The sequence below is a fragment of the Opisthocomus hoazin genome, chromosome 6 (assembly GCF_030867145.1).
Source record: "Opisthocomus hoazin isolate bOpiHoa1 chromosome 6, bOpiHoa1.hap1, whole genome shotgun sequence".
Taxonomy (NCBI): Eukaryota; Metazoa; Chordata; class Aves; order Opisthocomiformes; family Opisthocomidae; genus Opisthocomus; species Opisthocomus hoazin.
The window spans coordinates 350816-369112 of record NC_134419.1 but is presented as its reverse complement, the minus strand read 5'-3'; the positions used below and the strand labels follow the sequence as shown (position 1 = coordinate 369112).

At 45.3% G+C, this 18297-nt stretch overlaps 2 protein-coding genes across 4 annotated transcripts; one reads left to right on the top strand and one right to left on the bottom strand.

Annotated features, from left to right (window-relative positions):
- Positions 1-645: 645 nt before the first annotated feature.
- Positions 646-9550, bottom strand: CRYZ (crystallin zeta). 2 transcript variants are annotated; one of them, XM_075424201.1, is made up of 9 exons: positions 9468-9550; positions 7726-7850; positions 7249-7401; positions 5282-5445; positions 4423-4474; positions 2240-2389; positions 1724-1825; positions 1534-1629; positions 646-1272 (listed from the first exon to the last, which is right to left on the bottom strand). In XM_075424201.1, exons 2-9 carry the CDS (start codon positions 7834-7836, stop codon positions 1111-1113), a joined length of 990 nt encoding a protein of 329 aa, XP_075280316.1. In that variant the 5' UTR covers positions 7837-7850; positions 9468-9550; the 3' UTR covers positions 646-1110. The 2 variants fall into 2 exon arrangements, with proteins under 2 accessions (XP_075280316.1, XP_075280318.1); XM_075424203.1 differs by lacking the exon at positions 9468-9550 and adding an exon at positions 9148-9252.
- Positions 9551-9614: 64 nt separating this feature from the next.
- On the top strand, positions 9615-17503 carry TYW3 (tRNA-yW synthesizing protein 3 homolog). Of its 2 annotated transcripts, none has more exons than XM_075424204.1 (6): positions 9615-9842; positions 10015-10095; positions 13803-13901; positions 14719-14790; positions 15069-15202; positions 16098-17503. In XM_075424204.1, the coding sequence occupies exons 1-6, from the start codon at positions 9669-9671 to the stop codon at positions 16318-16320; spliced, it is 783 nt and encodes a 260-aa protein (XP_075280319.1). In that variant the 5' UTR covers positions 9615-9668; the 3' UTR covers positions 16321-17503. The 2 variants fall into 2 exon arrangements, with proteins under 2 accessions (XP_075280319.1, XP_075280320.1); XM_075424205.1 differs by having other exon boundaries at positions 9620-9758.
- The last annotated feature ends 794 nt before the right edge of the window (positions 17504-18297 follow it).

The following is an 18297-nucleotide window of genomic DNA, read 5'->3' as shown; positions in this document are numbered from 1 at the left end:
TAAATGAACCCAGACCGAATGTTAAAAAGCAAGTAACCTTCAGATAAACTTATAAAAAGTTTCTGTTTAGTAGGGACTCACTTTTCCTCAAAGGAACAGAAAACCTTATCCTTGAAGTTGAGAAGACTCTTCCACAAGTGATGACTTCACTGCTCATAAGAGAACTACATCATTAAAAGGAAGTGGCTGTAATATCAAACACTATTTTGGGTGTGAAAACTGTCAACATACTAAAAAAAATTGTCCTTCCTTAACTGGACTGTATTTGGAACAAGCCAACAATGTATACACATTCATTTATGAAATAACACGAATTCTCAGTACTCATGAAAGCAGTGCAGCCTCTTTCCTCCTCACTGTAGCCAGGGGTTCAAGTGACTTTACATTTAATAAAAAGGTCACAGGAAGAATTGAAATCCTCACTACCCAGCCATTTACCATCAAGGAATCAGCTGCCCCTGCCAATACAATCAGTTGCAAAGTAGCAAACACTAGCATGCAGCTTCAGAGTTACAGTCCCTTTGCATTAACTGGGACACTTCCACCTCAGATACTAAGTCAGGCACAGCAAAATGAAACTGCCCCTGCTTCTGAACAGTTCATATTTGAGAGATACTTTGGCCATCTTTTGAGCTGGAAAGTGAATTATTTTGGCAGTAAAAGCTTTTATTCCAAGTGAATTATGTGACAAAAGATGAATCAGACAAATTTTGTGGCTAAAGAATTTGCAGAGTCCTCATTATATGCATATAGTTAGTTATACACATTTCTGTATCTGCTTAAAAAGCAGGCTTCATTTTGCACTACCTACAGTGGCCTCACTACAACTTCACATAGAGCATGACATCAAATTCTATCTTGGATGTTAGTTTACCTTGCATCACAAGGCCACACCAGCAGAGAAAATTTATTATTTCCACATCAGCCAAAAAAGCTACAAAAATTAAAGTATATGCAAGTCTGTTTGTTACTTAATGTAATTAATTAATGTAAGCTGGCATTTGCTATTACTGTCAACCTGATCAAAGGTATGTTTTATAACATGAAATTCAATGAATCGCGTAAGAGAAGGTGCAGTTCGAACAGCTACAAGATAAATGGAAAAAGACTTTATGGAAGGAGCACCATCTTTCCTCGCACACCACTGCTGTGAATAATGTCTTCATGAGCCTTAACTACTTTCTCCAGTGGATATTCAGAGCCTACAACCGGTTTCAGCCAACCAGCTTCTATGCCATCAAGAAGCGCTGTTGCGCATTCATGCTTCTCCTCCTGCGTGTAATAAAGACAGCATTTAACACAAGGTCTTTACATTTTAGAAAAGTATTGACTATTTATGCAAGTGTTAAACCAAATTTCACAACCCAAGAATATTTTATGATGTTCCGAGATTAAATCAAAACATAAAGGAATGAACTAACATGTTACTTACAGTGAAATTGTGCTTTCATCCCTACAAACGATTTCAACCAGAAATAGAGAGGTGTTGGAACAAGCCAACAAAACATTCTTTGAAATAAAAAAGTTTCTTACCTCAGTTGCAAGAAACAGACTAACTCCAATTATGCTAGATTCTTTACTCATAGTGTCTCTTGGGTTTATCTCAATAGTACCTCTACAGCCCACAACCTGTTACAAATGAGTTAAAAGATAGTTCAAGCTATGACCGTGGAATTGGGTTGCTAAATGCACAAACTAAAGTCAGTGACAAAAAAATACTTACCATCACCCTTCCTGCACAGGACAACAGTTGCAAGTCAGTAGCAAGATTGACGTTAGAGAGCATTTCTATTATCATATCAACTCCTTCCGTTCCTGTGCATTCCTGTGTAGGACATAATATGTTATTTAAATCACTCCAGTTAGTGCTTGGGTACCACTGTTTATTTCACATGCTACAGATAACATACATTTTACAGTTTACTGTTTAAATTTTAAATACACCTCTTCTACTAAGGCTGACAGCTAGGGAGTTTAATTTTAGCCTATTTTGATATGCTGAATTATGATATGCTACCATATTGGAATTTGCTGGAACACAAGAGTTTCTAAATACCATTGCCTGTGAAGGAGGTCAGCTTTTCCAGCCTGGAAGAGTTTTTGCTTGTGTAGAAATGAAAAAGGCAGTACACTATTGCTCCTACATAAATATACTTTAAAAAACTTCTTCAAACAACTGTTCACATTTTGTTAGTAAGAAAAATACATATTGCATCACCTAGCCCTGATACATGCTTACCTTAATTTTATCAACGTAATTAGCTTCTCTGTGATTAAATGCTTGGTGAGCACCATTCCTCAGAACGACGTTCATGCCTTCCTCAGTTCCTGCTGTACCCAAAACCTTTAAACCACAAGCTCTGGCAATCTGACATGTTGCTATTCCCACCTGAGGGGACAAAAGCAAAGAAAAGAAAGAAAAAGTCTTTTTTATCCTCTTTCTTTCTTAGCATTTTAAATTTTGCATACTCTGCCAGCAACTTGGAACTTACCCATTGAAAAAGCTGGTCTGGTAACATTTTGTTTTAGCCATAATAAGCAATTTGGATCTTAAAGACAGCGAAATAGTCTTTAAAAAAGGAAAAGATATTTACAGAGGTATAGCAAAGTTTTGTGGGTTTTTTTTAATAGCTATCATATAAACCCAAGTAGAATGTTGTTTATCTGTTAAAGTTGGGCATTATATCTTTCATAAAAAGCCATGGAAATTCTTCACAGCATCACCTGCTATTGATACCAGCATTATATATTGCAAAGATAATCTGCAGGCACAAGTTTTATTAACATTACCTTTGCAGCTTTCAGAATCAGATTAAATGATATCTTTAGAAACCAAATTCTCAATGTCTCATACCAGCTTTGCACTCCAGAGATGTTTAGAGGTGAGGATGCCTTCACAGAAACCTGACAATGGAGCCAACAATCCCTCGGGGCATACCAATTGCACCTCTTGGCTTTGCTTTGTGTGACAATGCGAAAGCACCACGAGGGAAGAGTGGACACGTCCAGGTCCCTCCCTGGTATTCGGTCCCAGCTGGTCAGCTTCCTGAGGCTACAGACTCGGCAGCCTGCTGCATCAGCTAGACAGCTGGACACCTACCCAGGGACGTGGTGATATGCACGTGTTTGCATGGGGGGGGGGGGAAACAAAGAAATACACAAACAAAGAAACCAGTAAAACTCCATTCTATGGCTCTCCTATCTAAATTTGTGTGTACGAATAACACAAAATAAATGGACAGGCTTCTCAAAAAAAAAAAAAAATCTACAATGATCATCTGTCTGGCCAGGATCTACCCAAACTGTTTGCCAAACATGACCTTGTTTTTTCAATAGCAGATTCTCAGTTTTCAACTAAATGAAAAAAACAAACACCATTAATTAAAACATGTCATGGCCAGACTGATTTTCAGAGAAAAATTCAAAAGGAGGCACATTTGTAAGAATCATTATGGAAGTCGGCATCACTTGAAAGAAGAGATGCAGCACAAGCCATCTTTTCTTTCCAGCATGTGCTTCACACCTATACGTATCCCACTGCTTTTACAAGTGTTTCTATAACAAAGGTTACAAGTCCACAGAACAACAGATTTGCATTATATGCTTCTGCAAAGCGAAGGCAATATATCCTTTCAAGAAACATAAAATAAGGAAAAATAGAAACACTACATTTAGTTTAAGAAAAAAAAAAAAAAGAGGCTACCATGCTGACTGTCATTCTAGTATCTTAGAATGAGATCTGAATTCCTCCTCATATGAGACAGTCAATCACCTTTTTGCTGTCTACCAAATAATTAAGGAAACTTTGCCCATTTATAGCAGCTGTTTGGTGCCATCAGCAGAAGCTGAGCAATGAAGTGCAGAGTACGGGGGATAAACTGAACTAGAATGTTGTATGAAAGGGATCTAAAGTTAGCTTGTCATATAACACCACAGAAAACTATTTGTTCACTTTCACACAGTATTCGGTCATGAATTTATGTATTCCAGTATTTCTCCTTGTGCAGCTAGCTCTTAGCCAGTAGGAAAAAATATCCCAGAAATGCACAGTTACTATGCACCTGTGATTACTACTCAGAGACCTTAGAACAACTTGTACATATTTAAAAGTTACAGCTTTCTGCTATTAGTTTAATCTCAGGAAGAACCGGTTATAAAGCTTCTGGACCAACTTCTCACTGCAGCAACATGTTTCTTATGTGATCCTCTGTATTAGGGGCCTTACACAAACACTCATACAGTCTCAGTTATTTGGAATAACAGAGTTTGCACTAAGAGAAAAGTATCCTAAAGCGTCTGAAATAAAAACCTAATTTTGTTAATCCATTAATTGATATAAATGTGACCACAAATCATATGGCAGACAGAAGCAGATACAAGGAAAGCAGCATTTCTTGTAACTTGTCTTCTCAAAATACTTACTCCTCCACTTGCACCGTGCACTAGCACACTTTCCCCTGCTTTGGCACGCCCTCTGAATGGAGAAACAGAAAATGTTGGCATTAGGATTGCGGCACATAATCATTAAGCATCAGACTGCATATACTGACATCAAATCTCATCTTTCACACAGTATTATTTCCAATTTATGTTACGGCTAAACAGGTATAATGAGCCTCTTTGGAAAACAAGGAGGGAAAATAAACCATATCACTTTTGAATTTAAGTAATATGCAACTATGTCAACAGGCAACTAGCAGCAAGTAACAGTCTGGTACTGAACCTCAGCTCAAGTTCCTCACTTGTCACAAATCTTAAAATAAACCACACTAGTTTTAACCATTTGCTCTATCAAACTAAAGCAGATTCCCAGCCCTAAACCCTCACCTAGCTGAGACAGTCTGGCTTTCACTCGTTATGCTGTCCTACGCCAACAGACAGGACTGTACACAAGAGAAGCTCACAAAGAGAAGAGGTGGGTCTGCTCTGCAGCACGGTGTCCATTTAATTAAGAAATTAGAGCTATTCCTGGTTTTTTTCCCCTAGCTAAAACACCAATGAGTGCTGAAAAAAAAAGTTACACGTTTTATTACATGATACTGATCAAAGAAGCTTTTTGAGGTCTGTTCTCTTAAGAAGAAATACTTAAGCGGAAAATACAGTCACTAGCTTCCAGGTAACAATTATCTGACAATTCCATCAGTATAATAAATTTAACTTAAGTGTTTTAAACATTTTCCACTCACTCATTTCCCTCCATTTTACAGGACAATGAAAATATGAGCTTCAGTATTTTAAACATTCAAAAGTGAAATGCACAAACTTAGATTTGGCACCTTACTTTTGGAAAAGAGCACGATAAGCAGTGAAGTAGGGGATTCCAATCGCTGCTCCTTGCCTAAAGTCCAATTTATCCGACAAAGGAAAGACTCTATTAGCTGCAGCAACTGCGTAATCTGCATATCCTCCAGAGATTGTACCAATGGTAAAAACCCTGTCACCTTTCTAGAAAGGAGGGAAAGAAAACAGAGAAATTAAACACTTCCCTTATTTTTTCCTTAATATACATTAAGAATCACTCCACAGAAGTTCAGGCTATTTCTAACAGCTCTCCTATTAAAAACAACCAGTTATAATTATTACAGAGAAGATTTTTATAAATGCCAATACATACAATCATTACAACACAAACCACATCATTTCATATACTTAAATCTAAGTGTCATAATCATAGCTTTTACAAACACAAAAGAAACACTTCTCATTTTTGTTTAAATGAGGAAACAAGATACACTCTTAACATACCCTAAGGTAACTAAACACTGCTGCTGCTCTTCAGCACGCGGTCCCCAGAGCAGCAGTTCAGTGGGCAGTGACGGACACGTGTGCCCAGCAGCACGCTGGCATCCTGCTGATGGAGCACAACGCCAGCCACCTGCTCCAGCCCAACACCCAGCCTCGGGCAAGGCCTGTCTGTCCCAAGACTTTCCCCCTGAGAAAATCTAAGTAAAATTACTAGACTGGACTAATAAAGCGTTTGAACAGTTTTAACAACAAATATGTAATTTATGAGGTTTTGTAAGTCAGTAAAATAAAACCTATTACCACTTTCCAAAAAAACTTTCTGTTACAGAAAGTTTTTCAGTTCTGTGTGAAATTATTGCCTCAAACCAGAAGCATCCAACTTCAAATATTTCTGCAATGCCACAAAAAAAGAGTTCTGAGCACCACAACTTGTGTACACCTGATATCATTGCTTTAAGCAGACAAACCGAAGTGCCTCTTCTGACGCCCTTTAACTCTCGGAGGTCAACAACGCTAAAGACTTCCCTGCAGTTCAGTCTGCAGGCTGGATTGCCAGTATGATCTCACGGCACGCTTTTACCAGGCGAGGAGGGCGATTGCCGCATCCCTCGCTCCCAGATTACATGATTATAAGCAATAAAGCCAGGAACAGCAGTGCAGCAATCACACAAAGAGGACACAACAGAGGACCAACAGGTTGGAGTGGGTGCAGGGGAGGCGACAGCAGTGATCAGAGGGCTGGAACCCCTCTGCTGTGAGGAAAGGCTGGGAGAGCTGAAGCTGTTCAGCCTGGAGAAGAGAAGGCTGCGGGGAGACCTTACTGCGGCCTTTCCACATATAAAGGGGGCCTACAAGAAAGATGGGGACAGGCTTTTTAGCAAGGCCTGTAGCAAGAGAATCATAAATCATAGAAAGTTTTGGGTTGGAAGGGACCCCCTAGAGGTCATCTAGTCCAACCCCCCCGCAGCGAGCAGGGACACCACTAACTAGATCAGGTTGCTCAGAGCCCTGTCCGACCTGGTCTTGAATGTTTCCAGGGATGGGGCCTCCACTACCTCTCTGGGCAACCCATTCCAGTGTTTCACAACCCTCATTGTAAAGAATTTCTTCCTTATATCCAGCCTAAACCTATCCTGTTTTAGTTTAAGACCATTACCCCTCGTCCTATCACTGTTGTCTCTACTAAACAGATTGTCCCCATCTTTCCTATAGGCTCCCTTAATGGTTTTAAGCTAAAAGACTGTATATTTAGAATGGATATAAGGAAGAAATTTTTTACAATGAGTGTGGTGAGGCCCTGGCACAGACTGCCCAGAGGTGGGAGATGCCCATCCCTGGAAGCACTCCAGGTCAGGTTGGACGGGGCTCTGAACAAGCTGATCTGGTTGAAGATGTCCCTGCTCACTGCAGGGGCGTTGGACTAGACCTCTAGATGTCCCTTCCAACTGCAACTATTCGATGATTCTATAAAAAACAATGAATTAAAACTCAGTGTATGAATACCTTGAACGTAGTCACATGTTCCCCAACACCTTCGATTACACCAGCCACATCTGAGCCAGGAGTATACGGTAAAGCTGGTTTTCTAGCATAACTTCCAGAACGAATGTATGTCTCGACAGGATTTACCCCACAGGCATGGATTTTAATTAATACCTAAAAGAAAAAAATACTTTTTAAGCAATAATTAAAAATTCACAGCACAGTATCATGGCATTTTAACTACGTTCTTAAACGGAGTCAGCAACAATTCAGTGTTGAATTGAAGCTATTTTCAGGAAATCATTTATATGGAATATGTAGCCCATATAACAGTAAAATGCCCACATTAGTTAAACGTGGTGCCTCAGGTAGTGTGAATACACTGATCAAAAACTACATATTCAAGATGCAAAGTATTGGCTTGTATTCTTCATTCTGTTCTGAGCACACCTATTATCATTCAACATCATTGTCTCAGGTCACAGAACTCATATATACCTGATTTTCTTTTGGATTAGGAATTAAGACATCCGACTGGAGTTTAAGCACTTCGGGACCACCAAATTCAAAAACTCTGACAGCTCTCATCACATTTCTCGTGGCTGCCATAGTGATCAGAATATCTGGGGGGGGGAAGAAACAGTAATACTGTATTGCCTTCATAATTTATTTTGCATCTTCAAAACAAAGAAATCAAACAACCGTCTGTCAAGGAACTGATTAAAAAGAGCCTCACTCCTGATTTAAATTTCGGGGGGAGGGAAGGAGTTGTTTAGGTTGGGGTTTTTTCCCCCAAATCTTGCAAAAGGCAGAAAATTAACCCTACCATTTGCAGGACTTTATGCGTATTAAGACAATCACCTGCCAATAATTCACCCGTAGAAGTATTTCTACAGCATCTCCTGCGAACACTGCACTGCTGTCACGTATGCAGAGACGTACAGCACTTTGTGGACAAAAACACTGACAATTTACTGCTACACTCTGGCAAAACAGCCTGCCACATGCTGGCCGGTGGGGTCATCGAGCCAAGCGACATTCCAGTCACTGCTCAAACTTATGATTAAACTTCTAGGTAAAAAAGTAACAAAAAAACAGTCATCAGCCACCAAAACTAGAAGACACCGTAGGACATGAAAACCAGCCGGGAAAGGCTGCGGTGCAGCCGCTCAGCACTGTCACCCGCGGCCGGACGGTGCCCGGCAGCCGCGCAGGACCGAGCCCATGGCGCAGAGCCTCGCAGGCACTCATGGCGGCCACTGGCCAGCGGACGAAGCCGCCGCCGCTCCCACCAACTGCGCGAAGCACTCTGACCGCACGCCGCCAGCCGCTCCCCCGACAGGGAAAGCCGTGCTCAGTTGCCCCAGGGCCCCGAGCAGCCCGGAGAGCGGAGCAGACACCCGCAGGGCTGCTGCGGGACGCCGCCAACGGGTCCCGCCGCTGGGCACCTCCAGCCCCGCAGCTCCCGCGCTGCGGCCAGCGGCAGGCTGCCTCCCAGAGAGGGTTTCTGGTTTCACACGCACCGCGCTTCCCTCCCGGCACAGCCTGCGAGGCCCCGCGCTGCCGGCTGCGGCCCGGGAGGGCGCGGGGCGGGCAGCCGGGCCCCGGCCCTCGGTCAGCCGAGCAGGCTCTGCCCGCGGTGGGGCCCAGGGCAGCCCGGAGAGCTGGCCGAGCGGCGGGCACCCGCCCCTCCCAGCTCCGCGGGACCCGGACGGATCGGGGTGAGGCAGCTGCGGGCCAACCGCAGGGCACCGGAACGGGAAGCAGGGCCAGGCAGGGCCGGGCCGGGCCGGGCCGGGCCGGGCCGGGCGGGCGCGGCGGCCCCGAGCGCCTCAGGGCAGCCGCCGGGAGCGCGGGCCGGGAGCGGGAGCCCGCTCCTCCGCCAACAGCGGGGGCACAGCCGAACGCGACGGGCCTCACCCGGCCCCGGGCGGGGTCACCCGCTGCTCGGGAGCGGAACGCGGCCGCGGCACAGAGAAGCCCCGCGACACAGCCCAGGCAACCCGCCGCCGCCGAGCCCTTCAGCGCCGGCCGGGAGACCCCGACCCTCGGGCCCGCCCCCGGAGGGCAGGCCCCGCCTCTCCCCCATGGCCGCCGCCTCCGCCCGGGCCTGCGGAGCGCAGCCCCGCGCGCCGGGGCCCGGCAGTACGGGCAGCGCGGGACCCCCGGCAGCCCCTCCCGCCGCCCGGGTCAGAGCCGAGTCCCGGGTGCCGCCGGGGAGCCCCGCGCCTGCCGCCTACCTGCGGAGAGCTCCTGCCCCAGCGGCGGGGCGCGGGCCGGGGCCGATCGGCCGCGGAGCGCGGCGGGGCAGGGGGAGGCGCGGGGCGGGCGCTGCGTCGGTCGCCCCGCCCCCCGCGCGGCCCCGCCCGCCCCTCGGCCGTTTCGCGGGGAGGTTTGGCGCTCGCGGGCTGCTGTCCGGCGCGCGCGGCGCGGGGTCGGCGATGGCGGCCTTCCAGCGGCGGAAGGCGCAGCGCCTGGCGCGCGCGGACGGCAGCAGGAAGGGCGCGCTGGACGCGCGCGCCGCCCCCGTGGTGCGGTTACTGAACGCGCGAGCGCAGTTCTGCACCACCAGCTCGTGCTCCGGCCGCCTCGTCCTGGCGCAGGGCCACGCGGCGGTGCGGTGCGGGGCCCGGGGGCGGGCGGTGCGGGGGGCGGGGCCGGGTCTCCATGGCGACAGCGCGGGTGGTGGGCCTGGGCCGGGGGGGGGGTGGGCCTGGGCCCGGGCCGGGGGGGGGGCGGTCCGTTCGGCGAGCGGACGCGTGACGCCGCCCTCCCCTCCGCTGGCAGGCCGCGCGGGGCTGCGCCGTCCAGAAGAAGGACTGCGCCTGGCTGCTGGTGACCCACGAGCTGTGCGACAGGGACCACGTGGTAAGAGGGCGGCGCGGCGCGGTGCGGCGCGGCGCGGTGCGGCGAGCGCGCCCTGAGGAGCGTGAAGACGTTTCTCGGGTGGCCCCGCAGCACCGAGCGCGCGGGGCTGCAGGGGCTGCGCGCGAGCCCGGAGAGCCGTTCGCAGCGCGCAGCTCGCGGTGCCGCAGCCGCAGGGGACGGTCTGCCGGGAAGCCATCTCCCAGCGCCCGAGGCGCGGCGGCTGCGGTGCTCCCCAGCGCCCCTCGCTTGCTGGCAGCGAGCGGAGATGCCCTTCCTCTTCTGGGGCTGCGCGTTCCTGCGGCTTTGTGTCCGCTCTGCGTTCTCCTTCCCTGCCGGGTTGCCGGCCAGGTGTCAGCTGCAGACCAGGTTCGGGTTAAAAGCCTTCCTGTCCGAAAGCAAAGCGCCGTCCGTTTCCGCAGAGCGCTTGGTGGTCTCGGGGCAGCGAGCAGCCGGGCACTGGAGGCTGCACCGGGCTGCGCGGGGTCGGCACGCTCCTCGCTAACACCGCGGTGACATCTGTCGTGTGAAGCCAGGCGTCCGGCTCGTCCAAGTTCTGTGTCAGGCAGCGTCTGAGACGGTGCTTCCTCGAGCAGCAGCGTTGCTGCGGGACACGGGTGCAGGACAGCGTGGCCTTCGTCCCGTCCTCCAGCAGTCGGGGTCTGACGTGCACCTTCATTGCAGTAGCTGTAACGCCGCTTTCAGAACGGGTCAGCTGGGACTAACAAGTATTTTGGGTTATCCTCATTAACTGTTTCATAAGCTGTGACCATTCGTGCTTTGCTGTTGTGGTCAGCAATTCCAGAAGTAACCAAAATTAATTCCTTTGTTTCCGTTAAATGTAGACATGTAAGCACGGCAGCAAATGTGTTCATTTTGTAGTAACTGACTCCTTCAAGGCAGTGAAAACTGTCTGGAGTTAAAAAAACTATCTTGAGCCCACCTTGCTGCAGTGACAGCCTTTCGTTTACAGACACCTGAAACTAGTGTAACCATGAATCTCTTATACTGCATTTTTAATTTAGTATCTTGAAATCCCCTGAAATCTAAAAAAGAAAAAAACACAAAAACAACGTGGGGTTTTTTTTAGTATGCTTTCAGAATAGTCTGCTCTCTGCAGACATCTCTGCTTTGCCCCAAAAAGAAGCAGTTACGAGATCAGAATTCTCTCACTCGTGCATAGCCCACTTTACCATATGCATACATTCGCACACATGCACAACAAACCCTACAAAATATTTCTCTTCATTACTATGTGTTCTAGCAAAGTAGATCTTGCTGAAATTTCCATGAGTACATTTCAGGCTGAGCAGGACACAGTAGGTTGTTGCTGACTCTTACAAGAGGAAATATTTTTACTTTTCCTGTTCCCTTTAACGCGTAGACTGGAATTTTAATGCATGAAATGCAAGTGTGAGAAAAAAGTCTTTGAATCATTTTTAAAGTACTATAATGTATGACAAATCTTTGCTAGTGCAGTGTTTAGGAAATGAGAAGTCAGGCTCTTGCATGCCGTGTGTTGTGCTTTCCAGCTGTGGGATCGTTTGACCTCACTGCGTATATTAACCTCAGCGGTATGAACATAGGATATTTGTTCCTCTGTTTGAACAGAGGGGTTTTCATTTGTGTGAGATTTTTTTACGTATCGCTGATGGGTGCTTTCTGTCGCTTCATGACGGCAGTTAGACTTTGACTCTTCAGAGGTGAGGGGCCTAATCCTATTGCCGTCGGGTGTTTTCAGCTTCACTGGGAGCAAATCAGGGCTTCGGAATTCATGGGGCTCAATAGAAAACTACTTTCAGTGTTTTCCTATTAAACTGAGTTTGCGTGAAATTAATGGTCTAGATGCAGTAAGATAATAAAAAACCTTTACTGAAAATATTTTGTTCTATTAATAAGCTTTTTGAGGAAACAAGTATTGTAAAACAGCTTTGGGGCAGTGCTAGTACACGTAGATGATTTCAGTCAGAGTGACTTTCTGAACTAGCTGTGTTCTCACTGAAAGGCTACCTCTAGAGTGTCTGCTAAATTACTTAGCCTTTTCAGGGAAACAGAAACGCATAGAAACACCCTCGCCGATGTCACGCGCACCGGTCGCAGCTCGTAACATGCTTGTCTAGGGGAGAAGTCTGGCTGGCTCAGCCGCTTGCCGCAGCGGGGCACGCGTTGCTCCGGTGGCTGGAGCAGAGTTCCCAAACACGGGCAATGTCTGAAGGGGGGTCGCGGAAGCGTGCCTGGAGTGGGAACGCCTGCGTCCATGGCAGGCCGCAGCCCGCAGTACGCACGGTGAATGCTGGCTGCGGCGTGGGTTCACGTTCCTGCTGGGACCACCACGGCCCGGGCGGACAGCGTGTGGTGCGGGGCCGTGCTGAGCAGGTTAGCTCAGGCATTTCGGTGGAGCACTGCGCTGTGCAGCGTGGGTCCTCTCTGCTTCTCATCCGCTTGAGCACAGCTGGGGTTACTTGGGCATTTTGTGAAATCTGGCACACGAATTACAAACTTAGCCATTCAGAAAGACCTTCTTTCAGCTTAAAATAAGAATATGGAGGAGGTCCCGCATAAATACATTTAAATACTTGTCAAAGTTTAGAGGAAAGGAGAGAGTGTTACTTCAGCAGTTTTCCTTTATGCCATCATGTCTTAAAAAAATCATACAAATTTGATTATTGCCTGATGATTTTGTTGAATATTTTCATTTTACAGGAAAGATGAGAAGTGCTAGATGAAACAACAAAGCATGGGAAAACAGCTGAAGTTTCTCGAGTTAACGCAGCAAATTTCTTAGTGCTGAGAATTAAGCAAGTGAAGGCAAACAAGAAGGGGGCAGGAATAGTGCTTGTGATTAAATAATCATAAAATGAAATAAGTGATATAACTGCCCTCAAAGCAATCTTTCTGAATGGCAAAAGTAATAGCGGCCGTTAAGATTGCTCTGAAAAAAGACACCATAGGAAAATAGAGAAATTGTAATAATAACCTATGCAGAATGTCATACAGTTTTCTCCACACTCACAAATCCAGGCAAAATTTCCATTAGCTTCTCAGTCTTGTAGCAGAACTGAGGAATCTGAAGGGAATTTCTTCAATTTCATAATTGTGAAGTTACTTTCCTCTTTTTTTTTCCTTGTGGGTTTATACCTCTTGTTTCAACTCTGAATTTTTTAGAAGTCTTATACAGTAGGCTGTGCATTATTATTTAAACTAGGATTAAAATGTGTTCAAGTATGTTAGGCCATGAATTTAATATGCTGAACTCCAGAAAGATTTTTGAAGTTGAGGAATGTACTTCAGAATCTGAATGTCTTTGATTTTAAAGAACAGTTTAAAAAAAAAAATAAAGAACGTGCTCGGGTTTCATCTGATTGCAGTAAAACAGTCCTCTTCCCATGCTGTACTGACTGTATCAGTTCTTTCGAATCTACAAAGAAATAAACAGGGAAGCACACTTTTTAAAGTCTATCTTGCTATGAATTGCTATCAAACCTAATCAGTTTAGCAAACAGAATCATGGAAATCCATGGGATTTCTATGTATTATGAGCAATGAAAAGTCAAAAGCAGCTGAACAAACCCGATTGCTTGGCGCTCAATTGCTGCATTTTTAATGCTTGTTTCACACACTGACTAGCTATTTTCTTTTTTTTTTTTTTCTTTTTGTAGCAACAGTAGGTATTTGCAGTTTAAATATAAATGTTCTGGTGTATTTTCCAGATGACAGCACTAGAGAAAGCCACTGGTGACGTTGTGCTGAAGTTTGAACCATTTGTTCTTCATGTGCTGTGTCGAGAGCTGCAAGATGCACAGCTTCTGGTAAAATGACATGAAGTAACAATGTTACATTGTTGTTCTGTTATTACTTGCTGTAAAAGTGAAAGTATTGGCTCCTGAGTAAGCTTTAGCACTTAAAAGTAGACCCAGATGTGCTGTATGTTTAATAATTGGGGTAGTAAAAGTAAGCTGATGAAGAAAATACAGCTTTAAACTTAGCAGAGATTTTGCTGTCCTTTTTAGAAAACAAAATTGCCTTACTGTTTGAGCTGAAGCAGGTTGCCCCATAAAAAGTTTTTCCCAGTGAGCCTGGGTTGCTTTTGCTGGCTGAAAGCGATGATTTTTTTAGATGTCGTTTTGCTACCAGCCAGGCCCTTTGACTCCAGTATTTCAGCCAAGTAGGACTTTTGCCTTCTGCTTTTCCAGAATGACTCTGGAGAGTAACGTGTGATAGGTTTCTTCCTTCACTAATGTAGAAGTGTGTTGATTAACTTCTTTCATAGTAGTGCTGCACTTTTAGCTATAAAAGTGTTACACGACTGTCTACACGGCTACCAGCTCTTCAGGATAAAATAGTACAGTGCCCAGAGAAGCGTTAATGTCCCATCTGCACTGACGGAGGAAGATTAGATGATCAGGATGGACTGTGGTTCTTGGAAAACCAACCACGATTTGTGATACTCTGTGGGTTTGATCTTAAAAACATTTTAATGTAACTATTGTCGCATTAATTTGGGGAGATGGTTTTGAACAAGTTTTTTGCACAGCTGCAATTATAAACTTCATTGCAACCCATCCATAAGTATTTCTTGCTGTGAAAGTGTAGAACACCTGTTTAACACATGTATTTGTTCTGCAGCATTCAGTGGCTATCGACTCTGGGTTCAGGAACTCTGGTATTACGGTTGGCAGAGGAGGAAAAATTGTGATGGTAAGGGCTTTTCTACTTACCTGTAAGGAACATAACAAGATCGTACCGTTACTGTTAACCTTGATTTTTACGAGCCAAGATCTGAACTGTAATATGATAAACAGTTATCACAGGGCATGCTGTAGCAAAGAAATATCTTTCTGCTTTAGTTGGTAGCAAAGTAACCCGTTGTGTGGGTAAGTGGGTTTTTTCCTGTGATGAACTCCCCATATTATTTAAATAACCTTCATAAAATAAAAAACTTCATTCTAGATAAATACTTCTCTGTGTTTTTTTAGGCTGTCCGGAGCACTCATTGCTTAGAAGTTCCACTGAGCCACAACGGGAAATTGATGGTCTCTGAAGAATATATTGAATTTCTGATACACTTAGCTAATCAGAAAATGGAAGAAAACAGAAGGAGGATTGACAGGTTTGTAAAAGTACACCAATCCTATTCATGACATCTAAATCCAGAAGTGAGAGAGGCTATGTAAAAAAAAAACAACAACCACACGAACAAACAAACAAAACCAGACAACCCGCTCAACATCTAAAATACAATTTCAATTAGTTTTTTTGAGCTCTGAAGACTAAAAACTGTTCAGGCAAAAACCTGTACACAAGATGAGTTTGCAGACTGTCTTTGTTACTGAGTAGGTTTGAAGTTTCCTTTTCTAATGCTTATTTATTTATTTATTTATTTATTATTCTAACACAGCGACCGTTTCAGAAGTATTCAGACTGCAGTGCACACTTTAATCCACTAAATACTGTGTATAGTTTCCGAAACTGATGATTTAGGAAGCTGGTGGAGGGTTACACACACTTTGTGTCTTCACATTTGCCTCCAGCTCAGGGACAGAATAGGCAGAAGAGCCAAAGACCACAGGGGTCAAAAGGAGAGGCACCTGCGTGTACCAAGACCAATTTCTTTTTATACGTCCCTTGAAAATCTCTGTAGCTGTTAAAAGTAATTGCTAATAGTAGCAGTCCATCTGATCGTTAATGCTAGCATTCATCAGACATTTAACCTACACCATTTTATGGTTTCTGTAAGATTAACGGGGTCTTCACGGCATGTGAATGCATCCACTAATTGATTTCTAATGTGTGCGTTAGCATTACGAAGAGAAGTGCATGGCATACACAAGGACACGTGCTGCTATTTTGATTTTTCTTCCAGTGTTGGCTAGAACATTTCACTGTTAGCAATGATTTTCTTAACACGTTTTGATTATATTACAAAAGCATTAGTTTCTCAGACTAGTTTTTCAGATCCTGAGCAAACCTACAAAAATAGTAACTACACAATTGTTTCTTTCTAGATTCTACAAACGCTTAGAGTTAGCTTTGAAAACTGCTGTCAGCACAAACAACTTGCCTGCTGAAGAGATGGAGAAGAATTGCTCTGTGTACGTTCACAGAAGGAAGAGAAAGACGATTCGAGAACAAGGTGTACGCACCTCTCCAAAGGATCATGATGAAGAATTGCAGCCTGAGGATGATCCAGAAAGCAATCTTGATATTTTTGCTGAAATGATGATATAGACTAAGGCATTTGAAAGCACATGGCAAACCGAATAATAATTGTGATGCTCTTTGTAAGAGATATAAGTACCGCTCTGTTCTAAGTAATAGCACTCTCATGGACAATTATCAGAAAAAAAGGTAATTAAACAGAATTGTGAACAGGTTTAATGCCACAGGGCATTGACAGCACTGTTGAATTAACGCTCTCTTACTCTGTCAGTTATCACAGAAATAACTGGTTTGCTACAGCCTTTGGCCAGGTTCTCTATGGAAGCATTTCACTTCCAAATGCCGAGTTCAGGCCTTCTGGTTTTTGCAGAGCAGAGAAACTCTAAAAACTGGTTGTTACCCTTGAAGGTTTTTAATCCCTGTATGAGCTCTGCAAGACGGTGTGCAGCAATATAGATGACCCTTTCAAAACGACACAAAGCCACCTGTTAGTCAGCTGAAGAACAGTACCTGGAGTGGAGGCTGGAATAGCAAGGTGGAAGCTACTCACTGCTCTGTGCCAGCTTCAGCCAGGCACATCCAGGATCCTTCCTGACTGTTGCACTGGGCAGCGAAGCTGACGCTGTTTTCCTGTACTTTACTCTGCCTCAGCTCCAGCCCCACGGTGTTCATGTGTTCTGCTTTGCTTGGCCAGCAGCCATTAAGTGTTATTTTTCTTTGCTTCTTTTAGCCAGCTCTGTGTTGGTTGACTCACTCACGTGCCATTCTGTGTGGCCAGCACCCAGCTTTGAGTCCAGCTGTTGGGCAGAAAGTCAGCTGAAGCCTACAGTACCAGGCTGTGAACTACTGACATGCGACAAATGTTAAACAGTGCAGTAACTCGTGTGTTCCTGTATTCTAGCGCTGGGAAAGTTACTCCATACTCGTAGTTTTCAGAAAAAATGGTGAATTTATAAACTTAGCAACAATGGATTCTGAGCCCTTCCTTTTATGGCTGAGTGGTAGCTAACACTGCAAAACAAGACCCTGACTGAAGGAAATGGTTTATTTGGTGCCATAGCTCCCAGTTCATATAGGCAGGACTTACTGTTTCCATTACATAAGCCAATGTCTTGGGGACATTTTAGTTCCACTGTAAAAATTTTACATACTAGGTGGCAGCCAAAGGGAAAAGTAATTGGGGGCTTTAAATAGATTCTGGAAGACCTGCTAGGCTGTGTTTCCAGTAGCAGGCGTGCCAAAACAAATAAACTTGAGTCTTTTGTATTTCTTGTTTGTGTTACTGACTTCTAGCTTGAGCAGTGTGGTGTGGTTGCTTTCATCCCATTTCTGGTGGCATGAAAGAGCTCAGCACCTGGCTTGGGCCTGGGAACGCAGGAGGCCAACGCGTTTCCGTCCTTGCCAGAACATTGCAGTTGTATCAAGTGGGATGCCGGCTGGTTGATGCTGTCCTTGGCTGCAGCACAAGTTGAGCAAACAGCAGAAGGAGCAGGCCCTGCTATTTTTCTCCATTCTGGAGGGGCAAGGTGCTGGTGACAAATTTTGAAGATTGAAGAACGTCAGCTTGTGAGACAACCAAGTATGTAAGATGTTGAAATACCACAAGAAACCTTCAAAAGTAATACGGCACATATGTTTTTCTCAAACTTGATGTGTATTTGGGTGGAATAGGCCTTCTTTAATTCTAACGGAACCGGGGGGGGGGGGGTCGTTTCTGATGCTGAATTGCTGCTGGATGGGCGGCATGTGGCAGGCACCTGGCACTTGGCGGGACCAAAGAGCATGGCATGGATGTTTGGGCCATTATTGCGGTGCTTGGATTGAATTTGAAAAAAAGTGAAAGGAAAAAGAAGCTTCCCCAAAAATGAAGTGATTGCATTGAATACCCTTTCCTCCCAGTACACAGCCCCACAGCTCTGCCCTTGAAAGCATACCGAAGCTCTGGTGTATGCACAACACGAGTATCTGTGATCCCTCTCCCACCTTACACAGATGCATTCACGACCATAGGTAAAGTTAACAGTCTCTGAATTCTGAAACAGGCTT